The sequence below is a fragment of the Pseudopipra pipra genome, chromosome W (genome assembly GCF_036250125.1).
Source record: "Pseudopipra pipra isolate bDixPip1 chromosome W, bDixPip1.hap1, whole genome shotgun sequence".
NCBI lineage: Eukaryota > Metazoa > Chordata > Aves > Passeriformes > Pipridae > Pseudopipra > Pseudopipra pipra.
Window position 1 is genome coordinate 4,501,224 of NC_087580.1, and position 20,881 is coordinate 4,522,104.

The following is a 20,881-nucleotide window of genomic DNA, read 5'->3' on the forward strand; positions in this document are numbered from 1 at the left end:
TTGTTCAGCGAGATCCTTTGGGATGGGGGGAGATTCCCGAGTTCAGGGGGGTCACCCCCAAATCCTGGGGGTCACCCCAGAGCCTGGGGGTCCCCCCAGAGCCCCCCCAGAGCCCCCAACTCACCGCTGGATCTGCTGCAGGCAGGGGATCACCAGCACCCGACCCCCGGCCACCAGCACCGGGGGGCTGCGGCACAGACCTGGGGGGCACGGGCAGGGGGTCCCAAAATACCCCAAAACCACCCCAAATATGCCTCTGGGGCCCAAAAAACCCCCCCAAACCCACCCAGATATCCCCCAAAACCTCCAAACCCCACCCAAATATCCCCCAAAACACCCCGGGGGGCTGCGGCACAGACCTGGGGGGGCACGGGCAGGGGGTCAGGGGGGCCCAAACCACCCCAAAACCACCCCAAATATGCCCCAAACCACCCCAAATATCCTCAAATACCCCCTAAATACCCCCCAAAACACCCCAAATAGCCCCAAACCCCCCCCCAACCAGCACCGGGGGGCTGCGGCACAGACCTGGGGGGCACGGTCAGGGGGGCCCAAAACACCCCAAAACCACCCCAAATATGCCTCTGGCGCCCAAAAAAACCCCAAAACCCACCCAGATATCCCCCAAATACCTCCCAAACCCACCCAGGGAGCCCCAAATACCCCCCAAACCCCACCCAAATAGCCCCAAAACCCCACCCAAAGATCCCCAAAACCCCACCCAGAGACCCCCAAATACCCCCAAAACCCACTCAGGGACCCCCAAAAAACCCTAAACCCCCTCAAATATCCCCCAAATCACCCCAAATATCCTCAAATACCCCAAATATCCCCCAAACACCCCAAATATCCCCAAAACACCCCAAATATCCCCAAAACCCCCGGGGGTTGTGGCACAGACCTGGGGGGGCACAGACAGGGGGGTCAGGGGGGCCCAAAACACCCCAAATAGCCCCAAAAACCCATCCAGGGACCCCCAAAAACCCCCAAACCCACTCAAATATCCCCAAATACCCCCAAACCCCACCCAAATAGCCCCAAAAACCCCCCAAATACCCCCAAAATCCCCCAACCCCCCCCCAAATATCCTCAAATACCCCCCAAATATCCCCAAACCACCCCAAATATCCTCAAATACCACTCAAGTATCCCCAAAAAGACCCCAAACCACCCCAAATACCCCCAAAACCCACCCAAATATCCTCCCAACCCCCCCCCCATACCCCAAAAACCCTCCAAATACCCCCAAAAGCCCACCCTGGGACCCCCAAATATGCTCAAAATCCACCCAAATATCCCCAAAACACCCCCAAATATGCTCAAAATCCACCCAAATATCCCCAAAACACCCCCAAATATCCCCTAAACCCCCCAAAACCCCCCGGGGGGCTTTGGCACAGACCTGGGGGGGTACGGACAGGGGGATCAGGGGGTCCCAAAATACCCCAAAACCACCCCAAATATGCCTCTGGGGCCCCAAAAGACCCCAAAACCCACCCAGATATCCCCCAATATCCCCCAAAACCTCCAAAACCCACCCAGGGACCCCCAGATACCTCCAAAACCCACCCAAAGATCCCCAAAAACCCACCCAGAGACCCCCAAACACCCCCAAAACTCACTCAGGGACCCCCAAAAACCACCCCAAAACACCCCAAATATCCCCAAAAATCACCCTGGGACCCCAAAAAACCTCTAAAACCCAGCCAGGGACCCCCAAATACCCCCAAAATCCACCCAAACAGCCCCAAACCACCCCAAATATCCCCCAAAACACCCCAAATATCCCCCAAAACACCCAGGGACCCCCAAATAACCCCCAAACCTACTCTAATAGCCCCCAAACCACCCCAAATATCCCCCCAAACCACCCAAGGACCCCCAAATAACCCCTAAACCACCCCAAATATCCCCCAAACAGCCCCCAAAACCCCAAATGCTTCCAAAATCCACCCAAATATCCCCAACCCCCCCCCCCAAATATCCCCCCAAACAACCCAAATATCCCCCAAATCCCCCCAAATATCCCCCCAAAACACCCCAGGGGGTAATTCAGGGGGCCCCAGGAGTCTTAAAGGGATTTTTTGGGGGGGTTTGGGGGTCCCAGGAGGGGGTTTGGGGGGTCCCAGAGATATTTGGGGTTTTTTTGGGGGGGTTCCCGAGGGTTTTGTGGGGTTTGGGGGTTCCCCGGGGGTTGGGGAGGACTGAGGGGCCCGCAGGGGATTTAAGGGGTCCCCAAGAGCCTTAAAGGGATTTTTTGGGTGGTTTGAGGATTTTGGGGGTCCCAGGAAGGGGTTTAGGGGGTCCCAGAGGTATTTGGGGTTTTTTTGGGGTGGTTCCCGAGGGTTTGGGGGGGGTTGGGGGTTCCCGGGGGTTGGGGAGGACTGGGGGGGCCCGCAGGGGATTTAAGGGGTCCCAGAAGTTACAGGGATTTTGGGGGGGGGGGGGGTTGGGGGTCCCAGAAGGGTTTTTGGGGTGTTTTAGGGGGGTTTTGGGGTCCCCGGGAGCCGCCGGGCCCCCCCCGCACTCACCCGACACCACCATGGCCTCGTTGGGGCCGCACGTGAAGAACATCGCGGCGGGGGGAGGGCCCCGGGGCCCGGATCGATCGCGGCCGATCGGGATCAATCGGGATCGATCGCGATCGATCGCCACCCGCGACCACCGCCCCGCTCCCGGCAGCCCCCGCGCCGCCGCTTCCGCCTGGCGACCGATGACGTCACAGACATCTAGAATTTCTATTGGCTGTGCCGCGCCGGGGCGGGGCAAAGCCGGGAGGCTGTTCTGCCTAGTAACTGATGATGTCATCTAATATGTGATTTTTTTGATTGGCTGCGCTGAGCTACAATTCCCACCAGGACACAGCCCGGGCCCGGGTGTTCCCATTCCCATTCCTGGTGTCCCCATTCCCATTCCTGATGTCCCCATTCCCATTCCTGATGTCCCCAACCTGCTCCCAGTGTCCCCAACCCTCTCCCCAGTGTCCCCCTTCCCATTCCCCCTGTCCCCATTCCTGGTTCCCAGGGAGGAACTGCCGGATGCCGGAGAAAGTGTCAGGATTTAATGCCCAAAGCAGGAGATTTTCACACCCAAATTAAAGCCTCGGTGACGTCACCGCTGTCCCTGTGATGTCCCCGCTGTCCCCAGGGCTGTCACCCGTGTCCCCAATGACGTCACCGATGTCGCTGTGATTTTCTATTGGCTGCGCCGCGCCAGGGGCGGGGCAAGGCCGGGAGGCTGTTCTGCCTGGTAACTGATGATGTCATATGACATGCTATCTTTTGATTGGCTGCGCTGAGCCACTATTCCCGCCAGGGACACAACCCGGGCCCGGGGGTTCCCATTCCCATTCCAGGTGTTCCCATTCCCAATCCTGGTGTCTCCATCCCTGTCCCCATTGCCCCCATTCCCATTCCTGGTGTTCTCATCCCAGTCCTGCTGTCCCCATTCCCATTTTCATGTGTTCTCATTCCAGTTCCTGCTGTTCCCATTCCCATTCCTGATGTCCCCACTGCCATTCCTGGTGTCTCCATTCCCATTCCAGGTGTTCCCATTCCCATTCCTGATGTCCCCACTGCCATTCCTGGTGTCTCCATTCCCATTCCAGGTGTTCCCATTCCCATTCCTGATGTCCCCACTGCCATTCCTGGTGTCTCCATTCCCATTCCAGGTGTTCCCATTCCCATTCCTGATGTCCCCATTCCCATTCCAGGCATTCCCATTCCAGGTGTTCCCATTCCAGGTGTTCCCATTCCCATTCCAGGTGTCCCCCTTCCCATTCTCCCTGTCCCCATTCCCATTCCCGGTTCCCAGGGAGGAACTACCGGCTGCCTGAGGAGGAGCCAGGATTTATTGCCCAAAGCAGGAGATTTTCACACCAAAATTAACCCCCGGTGACGTCACCGCTGTCCCTGTGATGTCCCCGCTGTCCCCAGGGCTGTCACCCGCGTCCCCAATGACGTCACCGATGTCTCTGTGATTTTCTATTGGCTGCGCCACGCCAGGGGCGGGGCAAGGCCGGGAGGCTGTTCTGCCCGGTAACTGATGATGTCATCTGACAAGCGATGTTTTGATTGGCTGCGCTGAGTCACAATCCCCAGCAGGGACACAGCCCGGGCCCGGGGGTTCCCATTCCCATTCCGGGTGTTCCTTTTTATCTCTTTTATATTAAAAAAAAAAAATTATATAAATTTTTATAGATATTAATATATTTGATATATATTTATTTATTTAGACATTTTACATATATTTATATATTCATTAATTTTATATATACTGATATATTACATGTATATTTATATATTTATGCATTTAAAATATTTATACATTTATATGTATTTATGTATTTATGCATTTATATATATTTATATGTTTCTATATTTTATATATTTATACATTCATTAATTTTATATGTATTTATATATACATTTTATATATATTTTTACATTTTATATGTATGTATGTATTTATATATGCGTACATTTTACATATATTTATACATTTTATATATATTTATACATTTTATATATATTTATACATTTTATATGTATTGATGTATTTATGTATGTATTCATTTATATATATTTATATGTTTGTATATTTTACATATTTATATATTTAGTTATTTTTATATATATTTATACATTTTATATGTATTTATGCTTTATATATATTTATATGTTTATACATTTATATATTTATAGATTTTATATATATTTATTTGTTTATGTTTATATATTTTATTTATTTATATATTTATACATTTTATATGTATTTATATATTTATAAATTTTACACATATTTATACATTTTATATGTATTTATACATTTTTTATGTACTTATGTATTTGTATATTTATGCATTTTATATATATTTATATGTTTATCTATTTTATATATTTATTTATTTATTTATATATATATATTTATACATTTTAAATATATTTATATATTTATAAAAATTATATGTATTTATATATTTATACCTTTTATATATATTTATACATTTTATAAATATTTTTACATTTTATATATTTATACATATTACATGTATTTATGTATTTATATATTTTATATATATTTATAAATTTTAGATGTATTTATATATTTATACATTTTATATATATTTATATATTTTATCTGTATTTATATATTTATACATTTATATATATTTTTATGTTTATATATTTTATATATTTATATATTTATACACGTTATATGTATTTATATATTTGTACATTTTATATATATTTATACATTTTATATGTATTTATATACTTATGCATTTACATATATTTATGTTTATATATTTTATATGTATTTATGTATTTATACAATTTATATATATTTATACACTTTATATATATTTATATATTTATGCATTTTATATATATTTATACATTTAAAAAATATTTTTACATTTTATATATTTATACATATTATATGTATTTATATATTTTATATATATTTATAAATTTTAGATGTATTTATATATTTATACATTTGATATATATTTAGACATTTTATATGTACTTATGTATTTATATATTTATGCATTTTATATATATATATGTTTATATATTTTATATATTTATATATTTATATATTTTATATTTTATATATTTATACATTTTATATATATTTATATATTTTATCTGTATTTATATATTTATACTTTTTACATATATAAATAAATTTTCTATGTATTTATGTATTTATATATTTATACATTTCACATCTATTTGTGCATTTATATTTTTATGCATTTCATATACATTTCCATGTTTATATTTATTTAAATATATATATATGTATATAATCTAATTTGGGTGTTAAAATCTGAATATTCTCAAAATCCCAACTATTCCACTGCCAAATAACATCCACCCTTCAAAGCCAAAAACTGCTTTTGATCGAAACCTCCCAAATCCACTGATTTACACCCAACCTGCACTGAGACAAAAATCCACAGGATGGCCCCTTGGACCACAAATATTTATGTATTTACACATTTTACAGATATTTATACATTTTATGTGTATTTATGTATTTATATATTTATGCATTTACATAATTTATACCACACAAAGCCATAAAATCTAAAAAAAAACACTTTCTATGATGAATCTGAACATTTCAAAAGATGTATCTATATATTTATATGATTATATATTTTATATATTTATATATTTAAAAAATTTATATGTATTTATATATTTATATGATTATATATTTATATACTTATATATTTAAAAAACTTATATGTATTTATATTTATACATTTTGTATATGTTTAGATGTTTTATATGAATTTTATTTATATTTATATATATTTATTTATTTTTATATATTTATATATTTATACATTTTACATATATTTATACATTTTATATATATTTATATGTTTATATATTTTATATATTTATATATTTATACATTTTATATGTACTTATATATATTTATACATTTTTTATATATTTATACGTTTTATATATATTTATACCTTTATATATATTTATACATTTTATATATATTTATAAATTTAATATGTATTTATGTATTTATAAATTTCATATATATTAATAAATTTTAGATGTTTTTGTAAATTTATACATTTTATATATATTTAGATATTTTATATATATTTAGATATTTTATATATATTTAGATATCTTATATATATTTATAAATTTCATATGTATTTATGTACTTCTATATTTATACATTTATATTTATTTATATGTTTATATATTTCATTTATTTATATATTTATACATTCTATATATATTTGTACATTTTATATATATTTATACATATTATATGTATGTATTTATATATTTATGCATTTCTATTTATTTATAATACAAAAATCCACAAGATGTCCCCCTTAGACCACAAATACCCCTGGCTGTATATCCACACAAATCCACAAAATCTAAAAAAATACACTTTCTAGGATGAATCTGAACATCTCAAATGATGTGTTTATATAGTTATATCTTTATATATTTAATATATTTATAGATCTATACTTTTTATATGTATTTATAAATTTATACATTTTATAGATATTTATACATTTTATAGATATTTATACTTTTTATAGATATTTATGCATTTTATATATATTTATACATTTCATTTATATTTATACATTTTATATGTTTTTCTGTATTTATACATTTATACATTTTATATGTATTTAAGTATTTATATATTTATGTATTTATATATATTTATATGTTTATATATTTTATTTATTTATATATTTATACATTATATATATATTTGTACATTTTATATATATTTATACATTTCATTTATATTTATACATTTTATATGTATGTATGTACTTATATATTTATGCATTTTATATAAATTTATATGTTTATATATATTATATATTTATATATTTATACATTTTATATGTATTTATACATTTTATATATATTTATACATTTTATATGTACTTATGTATTTATATATTTATGCATTTTACATATATTTATATGTTTATATATTTTATGTATTTATATATTCATAAATTTTATGTCTATTCATATATTTATACATTTCATATATATTTATACATTTCATATATATTTATGCATTTTACATATATTTATACATTTTATATATTTTTATACAGCAACCAAAAGGAAACTTAGATACCTTGTTTATAAATTTTATATGTATTTATATATTTATACATTTTATATATATTTATACATTTCATATGTATTTATGTATTTATGTATTTTATATGTATTTATATATTTATACATTTATATATATATTTATATGTTTATATATTTTATTTATTTATATATTTATGCATTTTATATGTATTTATATGTTTATTTATGCATTTTATATGTATTTATATATTTAAACATTTTATATATATTTGTACATTTTATATATATTTATACATTTTATATGTATGTATGTACTTATATATTTATACATTTTACATAAATTTATATGTTTACATATTTTAAATACTTATATATTTATACATTTTATATTTATTTATACACTTTATATGTATTTACGTATTTATATATTTATGCATTTTAAATATCTTTATATCTTTATATATTTTATATATTTATAAATTAATAAATTTTATATGTATTTATATATTTATACATTCTATATATATTTATGCTTTTCATATATATTTATACATTTCATATATATTTATGTAATTATATATTTATGCATTTATATATATTTTTATGTTTATATATTTTATATATTTATATATTTATACATTTTATATATATTTATACATTTTATATGTATTTATGTATTTATACATACATACATTTTATTTATTTATATAACTAAATGATGAATCTGAACCTCTCAAAAGATGCATTTATATGTTTATATGTTTATATATTTTATATATTTATATATTTATAAATTTTATATGTATTTATATATTTGTACATTTTATATATATTTATACATTTTGTATATATTTAAACATTTCATATGTATTTATGTATTTTTATATTTATGCATTTATATATATTTATATGTATATATATGTATATATTAATACATTTTGTATATATTTACATGTTTATATATTTTTTATATTTTATATATTTATAAATTCCATCTGTATTCATATATTTACAAATTTTATAATTATACACTTTATATGTATTTATGTATTTATATATTTATGCATTTACATATATTTATGTTTATATATTTTATATATTTATATATTTATAAATTTTATATGTATTTATATATTTTTAAATTTTATATATATTTATATGTTTATAAATTTTATATATTTATATATTCATAAATTTTATCTGTATTTATATATCTATACATTTCATATATATTTATACATTTTACATATATTTATACATTTCATATGTATTTATGTATTTATATATTTATAAATTTTATACATATTTATATATTTATATATATTATTTATTTATATATTTATACATTTTATACATATTTATACATTTCATATATATTTATACATTTTACATATATTTATACATTTCATATGTATTTATGTATTTATATATTTATAAATTTATATATATTTATATGTTTGTATATTTTATTTATTTATGTATTTATAAATTCTATATGCATTTAAAGATTTATATATTTTATATATATTTATGCATTTTATATGTATTTATATATTTATACATTTATATATGTTTTTATATTTTATATATCATATATTCATAAACTTTAAATGTATTTATGTATTTATACATTTTATATATATTTAGACATTTTATACGTACTTATGTATTTATATATTTATGCATTTTATATATATTTATATGTTTATATATTTTATATATTTATATATTTATACATTTTATATGTATTTATATATTTATACATTTTATATATATTTATACATTTTTTATGTATTTATAAATTTATACATTTTATATATATACATTTTATATGTGTTTATGTATTTATATATTTTTACATTTAAATATATTTATATGCTTATATATTTTATAAATTTTTATATTTATTTATTTTTATATATATTTATACATTTTATAAATATTTATATATTTATATATTTATAACTTTTATATGTATATATTTACACATTTTATATATATTTATACATTTTAGATGTATTTATGTGTTTATACATTTAATATGTATTTATGTATTTATACATTTATGTATTTATATATATTTATGTTTATATATTTTATATATTTATATATTTAGACTTTGTATATATATTTATATATTTACACATTTTATATATATTTATAAATTTTATATGTATTTATATATTTGTATATTTATGCATTTTATATATATTTATATCTTTATATATTTTATATATTTATATATTTTATATGTATTTATTTATATTTATATATATATATAAATGAGGTTTCCGTAGCCAGGTGGGGCAGGTGTCCTGCCGCGGTCGCCAAATGAATCCAAAAATTCCAGAATAAAGAACTGCCTGGAGACTTTGGGATCCTTGAGCAGAAAGGGATTTATTGATCACGTCGGGAGGGTGGTTCCACCCCAGAGAACTCGCTGGAGGGTTTCACCCAAAATCGGGGGGTTTATCCAATTTCCATGTGTGATTAATGTGATCAATGAGATCAATGTGATCACAACATCTATCGATGGGTATCAATAATGGGGGTTTATCCAATTTCCATGTGTGATTAATGTGATCAATGAGATCAATGTGATCACAACATCCATCGATGCAGATCAATAACGGGGGTTTATCCAATTTCCATGTGTGATTAATGTGATCAATGAGATCAATGTGATCACAACATCCATCGATGCCGATCAATAACGGGGGTTTTACACAATTTCCATGTGTGATTAATGTGATCAATGAGATCAATGTGATCACAGCATTGATCAATGCCGATCAATAACGGGGGTTTATCCAATTTCCATGTGTGATTAATGTGATCAATGAGATCAATGTGATCACAGCATCCATCGATGCAGATCAATAACGGGGGTTTTACACAATTTCCATGTGTGATTAATGTGATCAATGAGATCAATGTGATCACAGCATCCATCGATGCCGATCAATAACGGGGGTTTATCCAATTTCCAAATGTGATTAAATGTGATCAACGAGATCAATGTGATCACAGCATCGATCGATGCCGATCAATAACGGGGGTTTATCCAATTTCCATGTGTGATAAATGTGATCAATGAGATCAATGTGATCACAGCATTGATCGATGGGGATCAATAACGGGGGTTTTATCCAATTTCCATGTGTGATTAATGTGATCAATGAGATCAATGTGATCACAGCATTGATCGATGGGGATCAATAACGGGGGTTTATCCAATTTCCATGTGTGATTAATGTGATCAATGAGATCAATGTGATCACAGCATCAATCGATGCCGATCAATAACGGGCGGGGCTTCCCCCGGCCCTCGGGTCAGGGAGGGGTTTGGGTGAGTCTGGGGTCTGCTCCTCTCCAGCAGCTCCCAGGGTCCCCATCCTGGTCCATCGTGTTCCCATTCCCAGTGTTCCCATTCCCAGTGTTCCCATTCCCAGTGTTCCCATTCCCAGCGTCCCCATCCTGGTCCCTCATGTTCCCATCCCATTCCTGGTGTTCCCATTCCTGATGTTCCCATTCCCGGTGTTCCCATTCCCAGTGTCCCTCATGTTCCCATCCCATTCCCAGTGTCCCCATCCTGGTCCCCCATGTTCCCATTCCATTCCCAGTGTTCCCATTCCCATTGTTCCCATTCCATTCCCAGTGTCCCCATCCTGGTCCCTTGTGTTCCCATTCCATTCCCGGTGTTCCCATTCCCATTGTTCCCATTCCCAGTGTCCCCATCCTGGTCCCTCATGTTCCCATCCCATTCCTGGTGTTCCCATTCCCAGTGTTCCCATTCCTGTTCCCATTGTTCCCATCCCATTCCTGATGTCCCCATTCCCAGTCCCTGGTGTCTCCAACCTGCTGCCGATGTCCCTGTTCCCATTCCTGGTGTTCCCATCCCAGTTCCTGCTGTCCCCAACCTGCTCCAGTGTCCCCAGCGTGGTCCTCCAGGTCCCCATTCCCATTCCTGGTGTCCCCATTCCCATTCCTGATGTTCCCATCTCAGTTCTGTTTTCCCCATTCCCATTCCTGGTGTCCCCATTCCCAGTTCCTGCTGTCCCCAACCTGCTCCCAATGTCCCCATTCCCATTCCTGGAGTTCCCATTCCCATTCCTGCTGTCCCCAACCTGCTCCCAGTGTCCCCATCCAAGCCCCCCTGTCCCCATTCCTATTCCTGGTTCCCAGAGAGGAACTGCCAGATGCCGGAGGAGGGAGCCAGGATTTATTGCCCAAAGCAGGAGATTTTCACACCCAAATTAAAGCCTCAGGAATAATTGTGGTCCTGGGTTTCACACAGGAAAAAGCAGGAAGTTGATCCATCGGGAAGAGCCGCAGGGGGGCCGGGGTGGGTGGGAGCAGCGGGATGAGCTCTGCCAGCAGCTCCTGCCTTTCCGCAGGGAGAGGGAAGGGGCGGATCCAGCTCCGGGATCGCTCAGGCTGTGATTCCTGCTGGGATGAGAGCAGAGAAAGGAGTCACCATGTCCCTGTTCCCATCCCAGGGGATGGAGCCGGCTGTGGAGCCCAGGGAGAGGAGGAACTGCTCCGGAATCCCTCCTGATCCTGCTCCGTCCATCCCACCCCAATCCCACTCCATCCATCCCACGCCAATCCCACTCCAGAATCCAGCCCTGATCCCAGTCCACAATTCCACCTGAGCCCACTCTGGAATCCTGCCCTGAGCTGGAATCCCCTTCCAATCCCGCTCCAGCCATTAGGCCCCCATTCCCCTCTGGAATCCCGGCATCCATCCTGGGATCCCTGCCCAGAGGATCTGGATCCACACACGCTGCTGGGACTCACTGGTGGGCGCGGGGTCGTATCCCTTCCCCTCCCTCTTCCCTATGGAAAGAAAGCGGGATCAGCACCCGTGGCACAGGATCCCCGGAATGCTGCCGGGCGGATCCGTGCCCCTTCCCGACCCCCATCCCGGGAGTTACCGGATCGGAGCTTCCAGACACCGACTGCCACGAGGCCGATGATGATGATGATGGCAGCGATGACGGACACAGCCACCAACACCGGGCTGGAATTCCAGACGGATTCCGGCTCTGGGAAGGGCAGGAGGGGGAGGAGGGGGAGGGTTACCCCCATCCCGCTGTCCCACATTCCCAAATTCCTCCTTCCCAAATGCCCAGTTCCCACATTGCCCGTTCCCAGCCTCACCCCAGGCGAAGATCCCGGGCTCCGGCATTCCGGCGTGCTCCACCCGGCACCGGTACTGCTCCCGCTCCCCCGGCAGCGCCTCGATCCTGGCCCAGCTGTGGAAGGTGCCGTCGCTGTTGGGAACGATCCCGCCCCACTCCGTCTCCTGATCCCGCACTTCATCCCCCTTCAGCCAGTTGATCCCGATCATCCCGGGGTAGAATCCGTACGCGTGGCAGGACAACGTCAGGATCCCGTGTTCCTCTTTCCCGGACACGTGGACATCGGGGGGATCTGGAATGGGATAACGGTGAGATCCATTATGGAATTCCCATGGGAATGGGATTGGAGTGAGATCCATTAATGGAATTCTCATGGGAATGGGACAACAGTGAGATCCATTAATGGAATTCCCATGGGAATGGGATTGGAGTGAGATCCACGCACAGAATTCCCATTGGAATGGGACAAAAGTGGGATTCATCCATGGAATTCCCATGGGAGTTGGATGACTCAGATTCATCCATGGAATTCTCACGGGAATTCCTGCATTCCTCAGTTCCACCCTCCCAAATCCCACATTCCCAAATCCCACATTCCCATGGGAATTCTGTCTCCCTCACCTTTGCGCTCCAGCACCTCCCGCCCGTATCCGACATATTTCTGGAGCCATTCCGGACAGATGTTCTCCAGGTAATTTGTCCATTTCTCCACCTCGATCCCATCGTGTTCCCATTTCCTCTTGGTGATCTGGGCAGCTCCATCGGCCGCCACGAAGCTCCCGGATCCCAGCTCGAAGGAGATGAAATCCCGCCCGTCGTAGCCAGACCGACGGGATCCACGGACGCTCCCGTCGGACAGGAGGTCACAGCCAGAAAGCCGCTGCCACGTGTGGAGACCTGAGGGGTGGGATTGGATCCATGGAGACCCTGGAATTGTGTCCCAGCCCCACAGACCCCATTCCATCCCTATGGAGCCCCAGAGTCTGATGGAGACCCACAGAGCCTCATTCCAGCCCTTGGAGCACCTTGGATCCACATCCCAGCCCCACACATCCCATCTCAGCCCCACAGATCCCATTCCAACCCCACACATCCCCCATTCTCCAGCTACCCCCACTCACCCCCACTCCAGTTGTACCGGCCCCTCCCCACTCTCTCCAGGTTGGTGGCAGCCACGAGCCGGTTCCCCTCAGCAATCTGGGTCTGTCTATCCCAATATCCCGGCTCGGCTCCGGCCGCCATCCACGGCGTCTGCGGCTCCGTCCGGCCCCGCTCGCTGTCGTAGCGCGTGAAGGGGATCCCATCCACGTATCCCAACACCATGAACTGAGGGATCCCCGGGCTGGGCTCTGTCACCGCCACAGCCAGGTAACGCAGGGAGTGGAGAACTGGGGGGACACGGAGATTTGGGGGGTCTGGGGGGGTCATGAGTCAAGGAAAGGGGGAACTGGGAGAGCTGGGAGAGCCGGGAAGGGGGTTTGGGGATCCCAGGGCCAAGGAAAGGAGGGTGTAGGAGGGGGCATCCAGGGGTCCCTGTGCCCAGGGAAGGGGGGCCTGGGGGGCCCCAGAGTTGAGGACAATGGGGTCTGGTGTCTGGGAAAGGCAGGAATGGGGATCCAGGGGGTCTCAGAGTCAAGGAAAAGGGGGATCTGGGCTCCAGAAGAGGCAGGATGGCCGGGAAAGGGGGTGTAGGGGGGTGTTGGTGCAGGATAAGGGGTTCCAGGGGGGTCCTGGTGCCCAGGAATTGCAGTCAAGGGCGTTCCTGGTGCCTGGGACCCCCCTGCAGGAAGCACAGGGAGTGGAGAAGTGGGGGGGGTCACAGAGATTGGAGGGTTTGGGGGGTCCAAGGGTCAAGGAAGTAGAACTGGGAGAGCTGGGAGAGCTGGGAAGGGTCCAAGGTTCAAGGAAATGAGGGGCTGGGACTGGGAGAGGCGGGATATGGGATCCAGGGGGTCCCTGTGCCCAGGAAAGGGGGGTCCAGTGGTCCCCAGTGTTGAGGAAAGTGGGGGCTGGGGGCTGGGAAAGGCAGGAATGGGGGTCCAGGGAGTTCCAGGGTCAAGAAAAAGGGAGGATGAGGGGGCTGGGAGAGGTGGGATTGGCAGGAAAAGGGGGTGCAGGAAAGGGGGTGCAGGATAAGGTTGGTTCCAGGGGGGGTCCTGGTGCCCAGGAATTGCAGTCAAGGGCGTTCCTGGTGCCTGGGATCCCCCTGCAGGAAGCACAGGGAGTGGAGAACTGGGGGGTCACAGAGATTGGAGGGTTTGGGGGATCCAAGGGTCAAGGAAGTGGAACTGGGAGGGTCCAAGATTCAAGGAAAGGGGGGGGCTGGGATTGGGAAAGCTAGGATAGGGGATCCAGGGGGTCCCTGTGCCCAAGAAAAGGGGGGTCCAGTGGTCCTCGGTGTTGAGGAAAGTGGGGTCTGGGGTCTAGGAAAAACAGAAATGGGGTCCAGGGGGTCCCAGGGTCAAGGAAAAGGGAGGATCAGGGGGTTGAGAGAGGCAGGATTGGCAGGAAAAAATTTGTTGAGGATAAGGGGGTTCAGAGGGTTCCTGGAGAGAGGGATGGGGGTCCAGGGGGGTTCCTGTGCCCAAGAATGGGGGTTCAGGGGGGTCCCGGGACTCAGGAATGGGGCTCCAGAGGCGTCCCTGTGCCCGGGAATGGAGGTTGAGGGAGGTTCCCATGCCCGGGAACGGGTGTTCAAGGGGGTCTCGGTGCCCAGGAATGGAAATTGGGGGGTCCCGGTGCCGGGTAAGGAGGTTTAAGGGGGTCCCGGTGCGGAGAGAAAGTTTGCAAGGGGGGTCCCGGTGCCCGGAAGTGGAGGTTCAGGGAAGTGCCGGTGCCCGGCAATAAAGGCTGAGGAGGTGCCCGTTCCGGGGGTCCCACTTACCCTCGGGCTGCCCCCCCGAGACCCCCAGGAGCGCCAGGAGCGCCCCCAGCCCCAGCCCCGGAGCCATCGCGCTGCTCCGCTGGCCCCGCCCACACAGCAGCGTCCGGCGCCGCTACTTCTTCTGCACCAATGGCAACCCGACTCGGCCGTGACGTCACCGGTCACCGGGCAGATCCCGCCGCCGCAGGTTGGGAGACGCGACAGTGCCCGAGGCAGCGCGGGGGAGGGGAGGGGACGGGGGAATTCCTGGGAACTGACCGGAATGTCCTTTGGGAGCCCTGCTGGGACCACCCTGAGTCCTCCTGAGACCCTCTGCAACCCTCCGCGGCCACGTCTTGCGTGGGCTCCAGGGGGTCTCAAAGTCAAGGCTCTGCCCGGAGCCGAGCTGGCCAGGGAGCGCCCACCGGGGGGATTTAAGGCAGTGCCCGCGTTTCGGTCCTGTCCAGCCCGGTCGCTGTTGGCCAGGGGCCCGTGCTGGCTGCTGGCCCCGCTCCTCGCTCCGTCCCGCTCGTGTCCCACCTCCCTGCTCTGCTGCTCGGCTCGGATCCGCTCTGCTCCCCACCCGCTTCCCTCCAGCGCTGCTTCCCTGCCTGCCCGAGCCTGACTGCACCCGCTTCTCTCCCTGGGCTGGGAACCTTTCTGCACTTTCCTTTGGCAGCCTTTCCTTTTCCTCATCTCTCCCTCTTCTCCTCCCCCCTCACTTTTACCGTTCCTTATTGGTACCAATAAAGTCAGTTGTGTGTGTGAGACCGAACATTTGGAGGTTTGGGCCTTAATCTCGCCCTGGAAGGAATCATCTAAAAGAAGCAGGTTGCAGCCCCTGTCCGGTCTGTAACAGGGTCCCAGGGTCAGGGGAAGGGGGGGAGGGCACTGGGAGAGGTGGGATGGAGATTCAGGGGGTCCCTGTGCCCAGGAAAAGGGGGGTCCAGGGGTGGCTGATGTTGAGGAAAATGGGGTCTGGAAAAGCAGGAATGGGGGTCCCGGGGGTCTCAGGGACAAGGAAAAGGTAGGTCTGGGAGAGGCAGGATGTGCAGGAAAGGGGGTGCAGGGGGTGTTGGTGCAGGATAAGGGGGTTGAGGGGGGGCCCCGGTGCCCAGGAATTGCGGTCGAGGGCGTTCCCGGTGCCTGGGACCCCCCTGCAGGAAGCACAGGGAGTGGAGAACTGGGGGGTCACAGAGATTGGAGGGTTTGGGGGGTCCAAGGGTCAAGGGAGTGGAACTGGGAAAGCTGGGAAGGGTCCAAGGTTCAAGGAAATGAGGGGCTGGGACTGGGAGAGGAGGGATAGGGGATCCAGGGGGTCCCTGTGCCCAGGAAAGGGGGGTCCAGTGGTCCCTATGGTTGAGGAAAGTGGGGGCTGGGGGCTGAGAAAGGCAGGAATGGGGGCCCAGGGGGTCTCAGGGTCAAGGAAAAGGGAGGATGAGGGGGTTGGGAGAGGCAGGATTAGCAGGAAAATGGGCACAGGAGGGTATTTGTTGAGGATAAGGGGGTTCAGAGGGGTCCTGGTGCAGGAGTTGGGGGTCCAGGGGGGTTCCCGAGCCCAAGAATGGGGGTTCCGGGGGGTCCCAGTACTCAGGAATGGGGCTCCAGAGGCGTCCCTGTGCCCGGGAATGGAGGTTGAGGGAGGTTCCCATGCCCGGGAACGGGTGTTCAAGGGGGTCTCGGTGCCCAGGAATGGAAATGAGGCGGTCCCGGTGCCGCATAGGGAGGTTTAAGGGGGTCCCGGTGCAGAAGGAGAGGGTGCAGGGGGGTCCCGGTGGCCGGAAATGGAAGTTCAGGGGGGTCCCGGTGCCCAGGAGTGGGTGTTCAGGGGGGTCTCCTTCCGGGAATGGGGGCTCAGGGGGTTCCCGTGCCCAGCAATCGGGATTCAGGGGGTCCCGGTGCGGAGGGAGAGGGTGCAGGGGGGTCCCGGTGCCCGGAAATGGAGGTTCAGGGAAGTGCCGGTGCCCGGCAATAAAGGCTGAGGAGTTGCCCGTTCCGGGGGTCCCACTTACCCTCGGGCTGCCCCCCCGAGACCGCCAAGACCCCCAGGAGCGCCAGGAGCGCCCCCAGCCCCAGCGCTGGAGCCATCGCGCTGCTCCGCTGGCCCCGCTGGGCGCAGTTCGGGAGCCGCGAAAGCGAAAGTGGCCGAGGGAGCGCGGGGGGCGGGCCCGGGGGAATTGCCGGGAATGCCCCGGGATCCCCTTCGGGACCCCTCCCGGCACCGGCCCGGGTCCCCCCGCCACCCCCGGGCCCCCTGGACGGGCCCGAGCGGCGGGACCCCCGGGCCGGGCCGAGCTGAACTCGCGGGCCCTGCGCTTAAACTCGGCCTTAAAGGCGCCGCTTTGGGGCCAAAGCGGGGGAAGCGCCGCGATCAGCGGATGCCGCGGGGGCGGGGGGCGATCTCCCTGGGCCAGTGCCCGCCCTGTGCACTGCTCAGGGCACCCTGCTCATCCCTGCCGGGAGACGCGACCCCCAAGTGAGGGGGTGCGGGGGGTCCCGGAGCTGGGGAAGGAGATGCAGGGGGGTCTCAGTGCCCAGGAACGGGGATTCAAGGGGGGCCCGGGTCAAGGAAAGAGGGGTGCAGGGGCTGGGAGAGGTGGGATGGAGAGTCTAGGGGGTCCTTGTGCCCAGGAAAGGAGGTCCCAGGAGTTGCCAGTGTTGAGGAAAGGGGGCTCTGGGGGCTGGGAAAGGCGGGAAGGGGGGTCCAGGGGGTCTCAAAGTCAAGGCTCTGCCCGGAGCCGAGCTGGCCAGGGAGCGTCCACCGGGGGGATTTAAGGCAGTGCCCGCGTTTCGGTCCTGTCCAGCCCAGCCGGTGTTGGCCAGGGGCCCGTGCTGGCTGCTGGCCCCGCTCCTCGCTCCGTCCCGCTCGTGTCCCACCTCCCTGCTCTGCTGCTCGGCTCGGATCCGCTCTGCTCCCCACCCGCTTCCCTCCAGCGCTGCTTCCCTGCCTGCCCGAGCCTGACTGCACCCGCTTCTCTCCCTGGGCTGGGAACCTTTCTGCACTTTCCTTTGGCAGCCTTTCCTTTTCCTCATCTCTCCCTCTTCTTCTCCCCCCCTCACTTTTACCGTTCCTTATTGGTACCAATAAAGTCAGTTGTGTGTGTGAGACCCAACATTTGGAGGTTTGGGCCTTAATCTCGCCCTGGAAGGAATCATCTAAAAGAAGCAGGTTGCAGCCCCTGTCCGGTCTGTAACAGGGTCCCAGGGTCAGGGGAAGGGGGGGGAGGGCACTGGGAGAGGTGGGATGGAGATTCAGGGGGTCCCTGTGCCCAGGAAAAGGGGGGTCCAGGGGTGGCTGATGTTGAGGAAAACGGGGTCTGGGAAAGGCAGGAATGGGGGTCCAGGGGGTCTGATGGACAAGGAAAAGGTAGGTCTGGGAGAGGCAGGATGTGCAGGAAAGGGGGTGCAGGGGGGTGTTGGTGAAGGATAAGGGGGTTGAGGGGGGGGCCCGGTGCCCAGGAATTGCGGTCGAGGGCGTTCCCGGTGCCTGGGACCCCCCTGCAGGAAGCTCAGGGAGTGGAGAACTGGGGGGGTCACAGAGATTGGAGGGTTTGGGGGTCCAAGGGTCAGGGGAGTGAAACTGGGAGAGCTGGGAAGGGTCCAAGGTTCAAGGAAAGGCAGGGCTGGGAGTGGGAGAGATGGGATAGGGGATCCAGGGGGTCCCTGTGCCCAGGAAAGGGGGGTCCAGTGGTCCCCGGTGTTGAGGGAAGTGGGGTCTGGGGGCTGGGAAAGGCAGGACTGGGGGTCCAGGGGGTTCCAGGGTCAAGGAAAAGGGAGGATGAGGGGGCTGGGAGAGGTGGGATTAGCAGGAAAAGGGGCACAGGAGGGTATTTGTTGAGGATAAGGGGGTTCAGAGGGGTCCTGGTGCAGGAGTTGGGGGTCCAGGGGGGTTCCCGAGCCGAAGAATGGGGATTCAGGGGGGTCCCAGTACTCAGGAATGGGGCTCCAGAGGCGTTCCTGTGCCCGGGAATGGAGGTTGAGGGAGGTTCCCATGCCCGGGAACGGGTGTTCAAGGGGGTCTCGGTGCCCAGGAATGGAAATGAGGCGGTCCCGGTGCCGCATAGGGAGGTTTAAGGGGGTCCCGGTGCTGAGGGAGAGGGTGCAGGGGGGTCCCGGTGCCCGGAAATGGAAGTTCAGGGGGGTCCCGGTGCCCAGGAGTGGGTGTTCAGGGGGGTCTCCTTCCGGGAATGGGGGCTCAGGGGGTTCCCGTGCTCAGCAATCGGGATTCAGGGGGTCCCGGTGCGGAGGGAGAGGGTGCAGGGGGGTCCCGGTGCCCGGAAATGGAGGTTCAGGGAAGTGCCGGTGCCCGGGAATAAAGGCTGAGGAGTTGCCCGTTCCGGGGGTCCCACTTACCCTTCGGCTGCCCCCCCGAGACCGCCAAGACCCCCAGGAGCGCCAGGAGCGCCCCCAGCCCCAGCGCTGGAGCCATCGCGCTGCTCCGCTGGCCCCGCTGGGCGCAGTTCGGGAGACGCGAAAGCGAAAGTGGCCGAGGGAGCGCGGGGGGCGGGCCCGGGGGAATTGCCGGGAATGCCCCGGGATCCCCTTCGGGACCCCTCCCGGCACCGCCCCGGGTCCCCCCGCCACCCCCGGGCCCCCTGGACGGGCCCGAGCGGCGGGACCCCCGGGCCGGGCCGAGCTGAACTCGCGGGCCCTGCGCTTAAACTCGGCCTTAAAGGCGCCGCTTTGGGGCCAAAGCGGGGGAAGCGCCGCGATCAGCGGATGCCGCGGGGGCGGGGGGCGATCTCCCTGGGCCAGTGCCCGCCCTGTGCACTGCTCAGGGCACCCTGCTCATCCCTGCCGGGAGACGCGACCCCCAAGTGAGGGGGTGCGGGGGGTCCCGGAGCTGGGGAAGGAGATGCAGGGGGGTCTCAGTGCCCAGGAACGGGGATTCAAGGGGGGCCCGGGTCAAGGAAAGAGGGGTGCAGGGGCTGGGAGAGGTGGGATGGAGAGTCTAGGGGGTCCTTGTGCCCAGGAAAGGAGGTCCCAGGAGTTGCCAGTGTTGAGGAAAGGGGGCTCTGGGGGCTGGGAAAGGCGGGAAGGGGGGTCCAGGGGGTCTCAAAGTCAAGGCTCTGCCCGGAGCCGAGCTGGCCAGGGAGCGCCCACCGGGGGGATTTAAGGCAGTGCCCGCGTTTCGGTCCTGTCCAGCCCAGCCGGTGTTGGCCAGGGGCCCGTGCTGGCTGCTGGCCCCGCTCCTCGCTCCGTCCCGCTCGTGTCCCACCTCCCTGCTCTGCTGCTCG

The 20,881-nt window shown here is 47.0% G+C and overlaps 1 protein-coding gene across 8 annotated transcripts in view; it reads right to left on the minus strand.

Annotated features, from left to right (window-relative positions):
• LOC135404424 (class I histocompatibility antigen, F10 alpha chain-like) overlaps positions 1–20,324 on the minus strand; it is a 538,949-nt gene extending 518,625 nt beyond the window's left edge. Inside the window, exons 1-7 of one of the 8 annotated variants that reach the window (XM_064639163.1) lie at positions 19,998–20,321; positions 13,903–14,169; positions 13,403–13,678; positions 12,801–13,073; positions 12,575–12,685; positions 12,438–12,476; positions 11,838–12,083 (exon numbers count right to left, since the gene is read on the minus strand). In XM_064639163.1, the coding sequence (XP_064495233.1) occupies positions 12,070–12,083; positions 12,438–12,476; positions 12,575–12,685; positions 12,801–13,073; positions 13,403–13,678; positions 13,903–14,169; positions 19,998–20,073 (1,056 nt within the window). In that variant the 5' untranslated portion in view covers positions 20,074–20,321 and the 3' untranslated portion in view covers positions 11,838–12,069. Of the gene's footprint in view, positions 1–11,837; positions 12,087–12,274; positions 12,477–12,574; positions 12,686–12,800; positions 13,074–13,402; positions 13,679–13,902; positions 14,170–15,665; positions 15,762–17,656; positions 17,963–19,997 lie in introns of those variants that run through there. The other 7 variants (XM_064639161.1, XM_064639164.1, XM_064639157.1 and 4 more) reach the window with 7 other exon arrangements.
• Positions 20,325–20,881: the final 557 nt, after the last annotated feature.